General features: G+C 45.6%; 1 protein-coding gene across 7 annotated transcripts in view; it reads left to right on the forward strand.

The window, feature by feature from the left end:
* Nucleotides 1-9,715, forward strand: part of Thap4 (THAP domain containing 4) — a 43,550-nt gene extending 33,835 nt beyond the window's left edge. Inside the window, exons 5-8 of one of the 7 annotated variants that reach the window (XM_052750319.1) lie at nt 1,006-1,109; nt 3,853-3,897; nt 4,749-4,785; nt 9,422-9,534. In XM_052750319.1, coding sequence (XP_052606279.1) covers nt 1,006-1,109; nt 3,853-3,897; nt 4,749-4,778 — 179 coding nt within the window. In that variant the 3' untranslated portion in view covers nt 4,779-4,785; nt 9,422-9,534. The other 6 variants (XM_052750320.1, XM_052750318.1, XM_052750316.1 and 3 more) reach the window with 6 other exon arrangements.
* Nucleotides 9,716-14,053: the final 4,338 nt, after the last annotated feature.

Raw genomic sequence — 14,053 nt, forward strand, 5'->3', positions numbered from 1 at the left:
CAGTTGTCTCAGTGACTTTGAAATGTTTCTGCTCATGGTCATGTATTGTAGCGACAATGAAGATACAATTCTCCATAGACTTGAGCCTTCCTCCTGGCACAATCTTAGTTGTGGTATTTTGCCTGTGCTAACACAATACATGCCCAAAGGATAGATCCTGGCAAGAACAGGCCAACTGGCCTCATGGTCTTTGTCTGGAAGTCTGGCAATCTGATGTCTCAGAAATCACTCAACAGCCTGTGTGCCTTTGACCATGTCCAGTCTCACTCCTGTTCAGGATTAACTAACTTGGAATGATACTAGCACTGGGCACTGTGAGGCATGGAAGTACGAAAGCCAGAGGGCTGTCATCTATGGTTCCTTCTTCAGCCTAGGGTAGTACTGTACTTGAGGGTGGGACTACTCCTACTGATTAAGAAATGCAGGTAGGAGGGCTGGGGCTCAGGCACCTCTGCAGAGGGTGACCCTCAATTGAGCATTTGCCCTTATACTCCCCGTTACTTAGAGGGGTGAGGCAGGAGGATCTTTACCCTGTGAATTCCAGACCAGCCTAAACAACATAATGAGACCCCCTTCTGAAAAACAAGTACGGGAGCTGGGGAGATAGCGTGGTGGGCAAAGTGCTTACTGTAAGCATGAGGACCTGAGTCCAGATCCCCAGTACCCACATAACAATGCTACACATCTGTAACCCCGGCATTGGGAGTGCAGAGACAGACAGATCTCTGGGGCTTTCTACATGTCTCCAAAAAAAGTAAGAAAGAAAGCCACAGAGGAAAACACTCAGAGTCAACCTCTGACCCCCCACAAGTAAATACATACACAAACACAGAGACAGATATATATAGAGAGAGAATTCTGAGTCATTTCCTTGGTATCGCAAGAGTAACTTCAGAGAAGGAAGAAACACTGTATCTGCACAGTAGCAAAGTTCAGGTTTCCCGACTGCCCACAGTCCTCTGAAGGTGGGAGTGGCTCGGAACACTAACTGCCCCTCTCTTGCAGGTGTTGTGGAGGTGGAGGAGGGTGAAGTGAACGGGCACGAGCTGTGTATCTCATCCCATTCCATCTCCAGGATCTCCTTTGCCAAGGAGCCCCATGTGGAGCAGGTGAGCCCAGCCTCCCTCTCGGATGTTTCCAGAGTATTTGCACTTGGCAGTGGTACCACGCCATCTGACAGACTTAGGGGTTCCATGCTGCTGTCTCCAGCTCTTACCATTTCCAATTCCACCCGCTCTCATGGTGTAAATGATCCCTACTGTGATGGCTGGGCCCTGCACCTTCCAGGTTTGTTGTTTGCCATCACAAACATCCCTTTATGTGTGCTTTACACTTTTGTAAATATATCCAAATCTACTGGACACATTTCTCCTAAATTACTGAGCCAGAGGGGTAGGTACATTGTGAATGGGAGATCCTGGTAAATTGTTTAACGGTGAGACTAGTCACAGTGCCTGACAGTCACTGGTTCCTGCTCAGTCCCACTCTTGTTTTCAGTCTAATTGGTGAGTGTATATTACCTTGTATAGTCCATTTATGCTGGGTTTTCTGTAGGTTGTGATTCTGTTATTGACTGATAGGAGGTTTTTTTACATGCTGTGGCTGTTATCTGTTGTCTGTTCCCTTTGTGGCTAGTATGACCCCAGTCAGTGCCTTCATTTATAATACCATCTGTCCCAGGTGTTTCCTTTATCACATCTGGACTCAGATTCCTGCTTAGGAATTTGTTTTCTACTCCAAAATAGTGATGATGATGATAATAATAATAATAATAATAATAATAATACCTAATTTTCTTGTGCTTTTATGGCTTTGCTTTTCTCCATTAGACCTTTAATCTGTCATATTTGCCTTTCTGTGTGATTCAGTGTGTTCTGACATTTGCCTGCTGAGTGACTTGTAGTCTTCATGTGGTTTATAAGGTACAGTGTATCTCTTAGACCGTGCTCATATGATCATATGGTCTGTTTCTTTCCACCTGCTTATGCACTTGGTTTTTTGAGACATGGTTTCTCTGTGTAGCCCTGGCACTCTCTCTGTAGATCAGGCTGGCCTTGAACTCAGAGATCTACCTGCCTCTGCCTCCCAAGGGCTGGGATTAAAGGTGTGTGCCACCACAGCCTGGCTAGTTATTTGTTTCCTTGATGTCCTTTGCTATACAGAAGAGTTTATCTTCATGAGGTCCCACTTATTAATGGCTAATGGCTGTGCTGTCAAAATCCTGTTCAGAAAGTTCCTTCCTGTGCCAATGAGTTAAGGCAGATTCCCTACTTTCTCTTCTATCAGATTGAAGGTACTGGTCTTGTGTTGAGATCTTTAATCTATTTAGAGTTGTGCAGGGAAGGAGATGTGACTCTGTTTTCATTCTTCTAGCTGCAGTTATCCAGTTTGACTAGCATGGTTTGTTGTTAAACACGCTGTCTTTTCTCTAGTGGATGTTTTTTGTTTCTTTGTCAGAAATCAGGCTGGGCATGGTGGCAGAGTTTCTGTGAGTTCAAGGCCAGCCTGATCTACATAGTTAAGGATAGCCAGAGCTACATCATGAGACCTTGTCTCAGAAAGTCAAAAAAAAAAAGGTTTCTGTAGGTATGTGAGTTATGTGTGGGTCTTCTCTTCATTTCCGTTCCATTGATCAGCATATCTGTTCCACTGTGCCATTTTTTCTTACGGATTTCTGTTGTTGTTCAGTCTTTGTGTGGTTTTGAAATTGCAATAACAGTGTGTTGTTTTTATATCTGCGGCATAGCAGCTACAGGTAATCCTACCCCAGCTGCTGACTGTGTCTCCTCAGCCACAGCCTCGAACTGGGGGAGCCTTCACATCCCACCACCACCAACTCAGCCGCCTTCACATCGGGAGACAAATGTTTTAGCTAAGTCTCTGGCCTTTTATTTTGCCAATAAAGACTTGGGAGCCAGATGCTGGGGTGAAAACCTGCTAGCCCAGGAAGGCAGAGAAAGCAGCCAGATGACCTTCCTCCTTCACCAATGTCCTAGAGAGCTTCTCTTCCACCATTCCAAACCAAAAGGGACGCCAAACTACTACTTCCTATGCGCCTTTCTATCCTCTCCCTGACTCCCTCTTACTCTCTATGGCTACTTCCTGTCAACTAGTTGCTTGCTCCTACCTCTTCACCTATGGTCTATTTTGTTTAATACTATTTACAATAAACAGAAAGCTCTAAGATGAAGGGTGTGTGCTAGGGCTGGGCCACACCACAGCTAGAGGCAGGTTTTTGCAATAAGTAACGCATTGGCTTCACAGTGTGATCACATATCCTGCAACAGTAGTGGTGTTACAAAAAAACTTCGGAAATGCCCCACTTTGTAGAACGGTCTGAGGTGTGTTGGTGTCAGTTCTTTGAGGATCTGAATCCGTCAGGCTCTGAGCTGTTTTTACTCAAGAGATTTTTAATTACTCTTCTGTTTCACTATGGGTTACGGTCATCTTGATTTATCTTTGGTAGGTCATTTGTGTCAAAAAAAATTTTCCATTCCTTTGAGGTTTCCCAATTTGATGGGATACAGATTTTTTTTTAAAAGTATGTCCATATGATTCCCTGCATTTCTTTGGTGTCTACAATGTCTCCCTTTTCATTTCTAATTTTATTAATTTGGGTCCTCTCCTTTTCTTTTGGTTAGTTTAGCTAAAGGTTTGTTGATCTCACTGATTTTTTTTTCAAAGAACCAACTCTTCATTGACCTTTGTATCATTCATTTCTGTTTCATTAATTTCTACCATGAGTTTATTTCTTCCCATTGAATCTGTCTGAGTGTTATTTCTTCTTGTTTTTCTAGAGCTTTCAAGTGTGTTAAGTTATTAATATAAGATCTCTCCAATTTTTTGATATAGGTACTTAATGCTATGAACTTTCCTCTTAGAACTGCCTTCATTTTGGTATGTTGTATTTTCATTTTCACTCAATCTAAAAAATGTTGAATTTGTCTTGACCCAGTTTTCCTTTGGTAGTGAGTTGTTGAGCTTCATGAAGTTGGTGTACTGTCTGAACTTCTGTTCTTGTTGACACCCAGTTTTAACCCACAGTGGTCAGATAGGGTGCAGAATGGTAGTTCAGTTTTACTATATTTGTTAAAACTTGCTTTGTGTCCTAATATGTGATTAATTTTAAAGAAAGTTCTATGGACTGCTGATAAGGAAGTATATTCTTCAGTGTTTGGGGTGAGATGTCCTCTAACTGTCTATAAGATCCATTTGATTTATGATGTTACTTAGCTCCAGTATTTGTTTAGTTTTTATCTGGGTGACCTTTCTATTGGTGAGTGAGTGTAGGGTTTTGACATCAGTATCACTGTGTGAGGGTCAATTTTAGTTGTAGTAGTGTTTCTTTTATGAACTTCCGTCCTTGTGTTTGGTGCAGAGATGGTTAGCACTGTAACATCCTCTTGGTGGATTTTCCCATAATGAATATGTAGTGACCTTCCCTATCTCTTCTGATTAGTTTTGGTTTGAAATCTGTTTTGTCAGGTACTAAAATAGGTACATACCTGCTTATGCCTTAGTTCTATTTGCTTGGAGTTCCTTTTTCCACCCCTTTACTCTGAGGTGCTATCTGTCATTGATGGTGAGGTTTGTTTATTGGAGGCAGCAAAATGATGAATCTGTACCTGTTATTTATAGGTTTGGTCTGTTCATGGTGTTCCAGATTTTCTGCATGTTTTGGGCCTGGGTTTTTTAGATCTAACTTTTTCTTTGACTGAGCTATCCGTTTCTTTTCCCTTGTCTTCCAGATGTGGAATTCTGTCTCCTACTTGGTTTGATCTGTTGGTGAGGCTTTTATCTCAGCTTTTTGTTTGACTTCTTGAGTTTTTAATCATGAGTTTTATTTCAGTTTGGTTTTTCTTTAGTGATTCTATTTCTTTGTTAAATTCTATTTTCATGTCTTGAATTGTTTTTATTAATTCATTCAACTAGTTGCATGTGTTTTTCTGGTCTTTGTTGAGACATTTACTCATACCATTTATTTATTTATTTTTATTTTATGACCATTGGTGTTTTACCTGCATGTATGTCTGTGTGAGAGTGTCAGATCCCGTGGAACTGGAGTTACAGACAGGTGTGAACCGCCATGTGAATGCTGGGAGTTGAACCCAGGTCCTCTGGAAGAGCAGCCAGTGCTCTGAGACGCTGAGCCATCTCTCCAGCCCCTATTCATATCCTTTTTAAGGTCCTTGAATATATTCATGGGTGCTGTTTGAAGTCCTGTCTTGTGCTTCAGCTGTATTGCTTTTCTCAGGAAATACTACAATAGGGAGCTGGTTTCTGGAGGAGGCATGTTGTCTTGGTTGTTAATGTTTGTGTTTGGGGCATGTGATCTAAGCATCTGGGGTACATTCATGGTGTTTCTTGGTATGGGTATCTGTCTGGTCACACCTTTGTTGGGTGTGTGTTTGGGTCTTTGTTTGCTGTCAAGTTGTGGATCAGCTGAATGATGCTCGGTTTTGAGTCTTGGGGCCACTTGGGTTTCAGGGACCAGTGTCTGCACTGGCTGAAGTTCTGGTTGGATCTCTGGAGACAGAAAGCAATCCCAGAGCAACATGGTGGGAAGGAGGAAGCTGGCTGACCTGGGGATCTCTATGGCCAAGTAATGTTCCTTCTGTTGATAATTCAATCTTTTTTTTTTTTTTTAAGACAGGGTTTCTTGGGCTGGAGAGATGGCTCAGAGGTTAAGAACACTGGCTGTTCTTGCAGAGGTCCTGAGTTCAATTCCCAGCAACCACATGATGGCTCACAGCCATGTATAATGAGATCTGGTGCCCTCTTCTGGCCTGCAGGCATACATGGAGGCAGAATGTTGTATACATAATAAATAAATCTTAAAAAAAAAAAAAAAAGACAAGGTTTCTCTGTGTAGCCTTGGCTGTCCTGAACTCACTCTGTAGACAAGGCTGCCCTCAAACTCAGAGATCTACCTGCCTCTGCCTCCCAAGTGCTGGGATTAAAGGCCTAGGGCATTATGCTCAGCTGATGATTCAGTCTTATTTATCCATTCATCATTGATGAACCGCAGGGTATTGCTATCTTGGGGCTACTTGAAATAATTTTGATCTGCCTAATGCACATTTTAAGCGTACCTTCGTATTCTGTGTTTTTGAAGCTACTTTCAGAATCCTCAGAACTCCTTTCCAGAGCTTTGTAGAGTAGGGAACAAGGTGGATTATTTAACATTTGTCCTGCTAATACCTTAGGACTCACGATTTTGACAAGCTGGCTCCATTACCCCCACCTGCAGGCCTCTCCCACCACCACGGAGCCCAAAAGTTCCTGCTGTTCCCCAGGCCCAACCAGCTGTACCTCTGACAGCTCTTGTCGGACTGTGCAGTCTGAACTTAATTGAGATACTTAATCACACTGTAAAGATGGGTTGCTGTGATTGCTGTAATAAAAAGCTGACGCCAGTAGCTAGGCAGGCGAGGAAAGGCAGGACTTCCAGACAGAGAGAGGAACTGGGAGGAGGCATCTAGGCACATAGAAGCTGCCATCGAGAAACTGAAGAAGTTGGAATACAGTGCAGAGGAGAGGTAACCAAGCCACGTGGCAGAACATAGATGAATAAAAACAGGTTAGTTTAAGTCATAAGAGCTAGTTGGGGAAAAACCGAAGCTTAGGCCAAGCTTTCATAGCTAATAAGTCTCACGTTGTTATTTGCTGGCTGGTGGTCCAGGTAGTCCCAAAAGAAAATCCAGCTACAGTCCTGCTTGAGTAGCTGTAGACAGTGGTCCAGGCCCACCCACACTGACAAGGGTTCGGAGGCCTGGTGTGCCAGCCTCCTGGAAGGTACTCAAGTGGTCACCCTCTGGAACAGTATTCTAGCCTGCGTCCCTCGGCCTGCCAGTAGAGTGGGGCAGCCTCGGGAAGTTGTACAGACGGACCATTCCTCCTGAGCCTTGTTCTTTTACGCCATGACGTTCTTTCTGTAATTTGGATAGATACCTTTTATGATTTAGATAGACACATTGTGTGAGTGATGAGTGCTGTGGACCACAAATAGCTTTTCAGTTTGTATTTTACCTTTTATTTGGTCGGGATGGTTTTGTTTTGTTTGTTTTTTTGCTTGTTTGTTTTTGAGACAGTCTCACATAACCTGACATATGTAAGGCTTCCTGCTTCCAACTTAGAAGAGCTAAAATTATAGGACTATGCCTCCAAATCCTGCCATAGGCTCTATTCTTAGAATGCTTTATTGAATAGTTTTTATGTACTAATCAAGAAAACTGTGAACTATTTTTCTGTAAGTTTTGCAGTTTAAATGAAGTCTTTCCTTTGGGTCATTGATCCGTGGAGGCTGAACTATGTGTGCAGTGGGGCACAGTCTTCTCTCCAGGTGACATCCACCTACCCTGTCCCCTACTGAAGAGATACCCACCCTGCTACTCCCAGTACCAGCTCTGCCTCCTGACCATCCTTTTTCTCTCTCAGTTCAAAGTAATCTGCGGACCTCACATTGGTTCCAAACTGGTACCATAATGTCTTGATTATTTGGGCTTAATAGATTTTGTTATTTGCTGTGGAATAATACTTCTGTATACTGTGTGAATATATGTCGCTATGATTGGTTTAATAAACAAGTTGACTGGCCAATAGCTGAACAGGATTAAGTTAGGTAGGAAAGCCAAACTGAGAATGATGGGATGAGGAAGGGTGGAGTCAGAGCAGTTGCCAGCCAGACGCAGAGGGAACAGGAGATGAACATGCCATGTTAGTAAAGGTACTGCCGTGTGGCAGAGAGTAAATAAAGAATATGGGTTAACTTAAAATGTAAGAGCTGGTTAGTAATAAGCCTGAGCTATTGGCTGAGCATTTATAATTAATATAAGCCTCAGTGTGTTTATTTGAGAGTGACTGTGGAACAGGAAAACTCCACCTACAATTATTGTTTATTTAGGTGTTTGTATTTGTTTTTTAAGATTCAATTCTAGGCCAAGTGGTGGTGGTGCATGCCTTTAATCCCAGCAGAGGCAGGTGGATCTCTGAATTTTGAGGCCAGCCTGGTCTACAGAGCAAGTTCTAGGACAGCCAGGGCTAGAGAGAGAGACACTGTCTCAGGAAAACAAAAACAAAATGACACAAGTTGAGACTTTGCGTAAGGTCCCCTCACCACAGAGCAGTTCTTGAGCTGGACTCCCTGGTCTGTTTCTGCTTGGTCTTGCCCCCCAGCTCTTGTGCAGCACTGGGCTGGGAGCCAGTGGGAGCCAGGTGATGTTTTCAACTAGACAGGCTCCAAATCCAAGAAAGCCCTCGAGTCCTTCCTGGGCCAACAGGTAGTCGTGGAAGTGGGGTGCCACCTCCGCCTCTTCCCTCCTTGTTTCCATGGTGCTTCCTGGTACCCTGAAAGAACTGTTTTTTTGTGACAGGGTCTCAAGCGTCCCAGACTGGCCTTGAACTCATGTTACTCCTACCTCTACCTCCCAGGTACTGGGATTACAGGTGTGCAGCACCACATCCAGTTTATTTAAGCTGGGGATCTAACCCAGGACTTCATGCATAAAAGCAAGCACTCTACCAATTGAACTCCATCTTCAGTCCCTAAAGAGACTTTTAATTGGTTTTTCTGTTTTTACATTTATTTGTGTGTGTCTGTGTACACGTCTGGTCCTCTGATAGAGAGAGCAGTAAGTGCTTTTAACCACTGGGCCATCTCTTCAGCCCCTCTAACTAAACTTGTAGTGACTGACATTTTTATCTTTTTCTCAGCAAAAGGGTTGAGAGTCCAAGTAATGGGTGTGGCAGAGGCAGCCGGTGGTCCTGGCACTCTGAAGTGTTAGGCCCTTAGAGAGTTGATTAGACATTCATTTATCCTGTGGTCACACTGTGTCCACAAGCATTCCACACAGGAGGGCTATGATTCAGGACGTGACTCAGGATCTCTTCATCTTCTTGTGGGAAGAGCCATATGATATAATAGACCAGTGGTCCCTAAGTGCTGGCCCCAACTCCTGCAAGAACACATTTGTTATGGTTTAAGGCTCAGATGGAAGTGGAGATTGTAGCCAGCAGAACATCATCAAATATTAACAGACTAAACAATAGGCCACTTCTGGAAAGCCGAACTCATACCAACCCTGTGTCTACCTGTTGCTTGGGAGAAGTGGCTGGTGTGTCCCATGGTGGTTCACGCCCAGAGTCTCAACCTTGGTGGGGTATTTTCCTGCTTACAGACCTGTGACCAGTGACCGACACAGGTGGATGGACGCTCCCGTGTTTGGTCAGTGTGTGTTTCTGTTTTTCCAAAACAAAACCGAGGCTAGCTTGGAACTCGTGTAGCCACGCTGACCTAGAATTTGAGCTAGTTCTCTTGTCCCAGCCTGCTGAGTGCTGGGATGATAGGCGTGCGCCGCCACACCCGGCTCTTGATGATACTCTGAAGGTGTAAACATAAGTGCTTTGTTTTGTTCTCCATCAGATTACTCGAAAATTCAGACTGAATTCTGAAGGCAAACTTGAACAGACGGTCTCTATGGCAACCACTACACAGCCAATGACTCAACATCTTCATGTTACCTACAAGAAGGTGACCCCATAACCTGGAGCAGCTCCCAGAGCCTGGGGAGGGGCCTGACTCCTGCATCTAGCCCCCCAGTTTAGTAGACATCCTACGCAGCAGACACGGTGTGGCCGCAGGCTCTGCTGACACAGAACTGTTGTCCCGGTGATCTTGTAATGGCACAGAAAACCAAATAAAAGGCCTTTATTTTTATGGCTGAGGATTTTGAATATTATCACTGTGTAGACTGTACATTTTTTATCTGCTGCTGATAGTTGTTTTCCAGTCTTTAAGATACTGAGAAAGGATCACATGTCCCCTCTTTCCTTTCCTCCCCTCCTCACCTACTTTTTACAGGTTTTGTTTCTGCTTTTTGCACGGCTAGGCAAAGACTGTCTATAGTGCTTACGATGCCCTCTAGCCCTAACCCTCCTCGGCAAAGATTTCCTTTCCTTTCTTTCCCCCCTCGTACTGGAGGTGGAATCCAGGACTCTCCACACTGAGCCCCACCAGTCTCTCCCAGCTCTCAGCCTTGCCTGTTTGCTGCCCGTCTCCCGGCAGCCTTCCACCTGGAAGTTCTGCATGCCTGACCATAAGCTCGGCAGCCGCTGTCCTGTTTTGTTCCTTCTGGTTGTCATGGCTGTGAATTGCTCAGAAGCTCCCTCCAGAGCTGGCTGAATTGGCCCCTGGGCCCCCCGGCCATGAAGCTGGCACTTAGCGCTTTCTCCTTGGGTTTGTGCTTTGGGGTAAGGGTACCCCGCGGTGTCTGTGGACACCCAGGAGATAGCATTTCTCACCCCACCCACCACCCACCTGCCCTTACCCTGCTGCCGCCAACGCTTATTTTTGAGTTCCATGCAGTTTCAGTCAAGTTTTTGCTTTGGCAGACATCAAGTTATCCCCTAGATGCCCAAGGAGTCTTTGATCTGAGAATCTGCGAGGGCTGCCTGCCTCAGACCCAAGTCTGCTCAGGTTCTAGAGCCCTGGAGCTTTCTGGTGGGTGAAAATAGAGACCAAAGCCTAGACGTACACAGGCTCCTCATGTGGGCTACTCAACTTCCGGGTCTGTCCATGCACAAGAGCCAGGAGGTTTTTGTTTTGGAAACAAGGTCTCATGTAGCCTAAGCTGACTTCTGTAGCCAAGAATGACTTTGAACTCCTGACCTGTGCCTCTGCCTCCCAAGTGCTTGTGTTCCAAGTGTGTGTCACGAAGCTGAAGATCAAACCCAGAGCCTCACGCACGCTAGGCAAGCGCTTCACCGATTGAGCCACTCCATTTTCTCTCATTTTCCGAGACCGCCCGTGAAGCGACATTGCAGTCCATGGCCTCCTCGTGGCAGGTGAATGTTAGCTCGACTGCGTTGAAAAGCACCTAAGGAATTAGAGAAGCACACCCCTGGGTGTGTCTGAGAGAGTCTGCAGACACTGTTAGATCAGAAGGACTCTGACCTAATCAAGGGGTTAGTCACTTGGTGGATCATAATATGGTGGCATCATTAGGAAGTGGTGAAAGGTGGGCGGTGGAGCCTAGCTGGAGAAAATAGGTTAGGGTGTGTCCTTGGGGCCTGTATCTTGTCCTGGCTCTTCCCAGTATCCCCTTTGCTCTCTTCCTGGTCACTGTGGTATGAGTCGCTTCACTAAACCCTTCTGGCCATGATGGACTGACACCTGAAACCTTGAGCAAAATTATCTTAGCATTATGCCACCTATTTTGTCACAGTGGTAAGAACGCTGAGTAAAAACCCTCCTCTCCTGACTACATCAGCTTGTGGCATGCACATTTAAAAATACAGATGAGGGACTTGGGGAGGTGCTGGCTCGCTCCATCGATAACGTTCTTGCCACACAAACAGCACTGGAATTCATTCCCCAGCACCCATGCAACAAATGTGTGTGGCAGCATATTCCTATGCTGTGACTGTCCTCTGAGCCAAACAGCTGCCATCTTGAGGCAGTCAAGCTTTGCCAGCTTGCAGAAGGGCATTCCAGCTGGGCTTGTTGAGGAGGGTGGGGAGACCCTCACCTGAGTATCCACCCATTCCCTACCATCTGTTATATACAGCTGTTCCTTAGTTGCACATGACCTCTGAAGGGGCTAGAGTATACAGGCTGGGGAAGACTAGAGGTGTGGGCCTTCATCTTTGTGCTGTGGGAAAGCCCTCCCCTGCTGGGTAAAGGCTTTCCAGGTGCAGTCTATTGGGGTACAGGAGTACCCACACCCTGAAAGTAACTGCTCACCTACGCTCCGTAAGAAAGCCCAATAAACTCATTGGTTTACCAGAGTAGATTTTGGCAGAATCATGCCTACGTTTGCTTGGGGGACCTTCGGAGAGGGGATTGCCTGTGTCTCCCATGTGAAGGAGTTTTAGCAATAGCCCATAATCCCAGACAGACAGATCCCTGGAGCCTGCCGGGCCAAATGGACATGCTTCAGATCCAGTGAGAGATCTTGTCTCAAAAAACAAGGTGGAGGAAAACAGTAAGGTGGAGGACTAGATGGCTCAGAGCCTAAAAGCAGTTTGCTGCTGTTCCAGAGGACCCAAGTTCCGATCCCAGCACCCACAGGGGGCAGCTCACAATTGCCTGCAGCTCCAGCTCCAGGAGATCCAACACCCTCTCCTGGCCCCCACAGGTGTACACACATATAAAGAAATAATAAAATACCTTTTAAAAATAAGGTGGAATCTGGGATGGTGGTGCTTGCCTTTAATACCAGCTCCTGCTGCAGAGGCAGGTGGGTTTCTGAGTTCAAGGCCAGACTGCTCTACATAGGGAGTTCCAGGACAGCCGGAGCCACAGAGAGAGACCCTGTCTCAAAAATGAGAAAGGTGGGGAGCAGTTAACAAAGACACCCAGCACCAACCTCTGGCCTACACACACACACACACACACACACACACACACACACACACACACACACAAATTGTGTGCTGTGATGTAGAAATGCCTGTCATCCTAGCGCTCGAGCAGCGGAGACAGGCAGAAATGGACCTACCCTAACTGGCAAGCTCCAGGCCAATAAGAAACTGTGTCTCAAAATACAAGATGGAGAGGCTGGAGAGATGGCTCTGTAGTTGAAGAGTATTTACTGGGTGCTGTGGGATGTTCTGTATGGCAAATGTGTTGCTCTGATTGGTCAATAAATAAATCACTGATTGGTCAGTGGCTAGGCAGGAAGTGTAGGCGGGACAAGGAGGAGAATAAAGCTGTGAAGTGGAAGGCTGAGTCAGAGAGACACTGCCAGCCGCCATGATGAGAAACAGCATGTGAAGATGCCAGTAAGCCACGAGCCACATGGCAAGGTATAGATTAATGGAAATGGATTAATTTAAGCTATAAGAACAGTTAGCAAGAAGTCTGCCACGGCCATACAGTTTGTAACCAATATAAGTCTCTGTGTTTACTTGGTTGGGTCTGAGTGGCTGTGGGACTGGCAGGTGAGAGAGATTTGCCCTGACTGTGGGCCAGGCAGGAAAACTTTAGCTACAACTGGGTTGTCCTCTGGCCCCCACAGGAGCACACATGTGCATGAGTGCCTTGCACACACGAACCCAAACTGTGTGGCTGAAGGGGTAGCTCTGTAGATGGGGCATTCACAGCTCCTACCACGTCCAGCATCTTACAACCTCCTGTGACTCCAGCTCCAGGGGTTCTGACACCCTCTTCTGGCCCTTTCGGGCATCCACACATGCACATGAATAAAAATTACCCTTCACATGAGCTCTAATAGAGCTACAGCATCCCAGCCAGAAGGGGAAAGCAAGCCTTCAAGTCTGAGGAAGAGCTTCAGTGAGAAGAGCTGTCACAGTACAGTGGGGGGCGTGGTTCCTGAAGGGAAAGAGCCCTAGGTTCCCTTGGCTTCAAAGATTAGGAAAATTACATCATTGTGCTGGTACCCTTAAATTCTGTCAATTCCCTTGAGATTCAAAGAACAAGCGAGGCTCTCTTATTGCAGGCTTTGGGGGTGGGGCAGGATGGGGTTGGGGAGGCAGAAAGCCAGAAGGCACTGATAAACTCCCAACTGTAATTCAAGGACCTCTGGAAGGTAGAGGGGCAGGCCGGCAGCTGCAAGGGGGGGGGGGGCGGGGGCGGGGGCGGGGGGCGGGGGGCAGGAGACTCAGCTGAGAGCAACAAGGTCACAGCAATCTATCTTTCCAGCTCTCCCCAGGGGAGGAGACAGCAGAGGAGCCTGGGGTGATCTCTCGGGGAGGAAGCAGCTAGAGGGCCAGTTTCCAATTCAAGTTTAAGATTATAATTTTTTAAAATTTATATTCTTTGATTCTGTTTCTCCTAAGCTGCAAAATTTAAATTAAAATGTTACTCAATTGTATAGGATATATGTAATTATAATAATTTTAATGACAAGACTGCTGATTCAACTTTGATTTTTGCTAGTCTATTAAAGACAAAGTTTAAATATTATATTAATTTCTGACTGTGCCATGACACCGATTTGGTATATAAGTTCAGTTGTTTTGTTTCTAGGATTTGGTGGTTCTCTGAAGTTCATTTTGCTCATGTAAATCACTGGAGTGGTTTAGTTGTCAGAAT

The sequence above is a fragment of the Peromyscus californicus genome, unplaced genomic scaffold (assembly GCF_007827085.1).
Source record: "Peromyscus californicus insignis strain IS unplaced genomic scaffold, ASM782708v3 Scaffold_21__1_contigs__length_65335640, whole genome shotgun sequence".
In the NCBI taxonomy this organism is placed as follows: domain Eukaryota; kingdom Metazoa; phylum Chordata; class Mammalia; order Rodentia; family Cricetidae; genus Peromyscus; species Peromyscus californicus.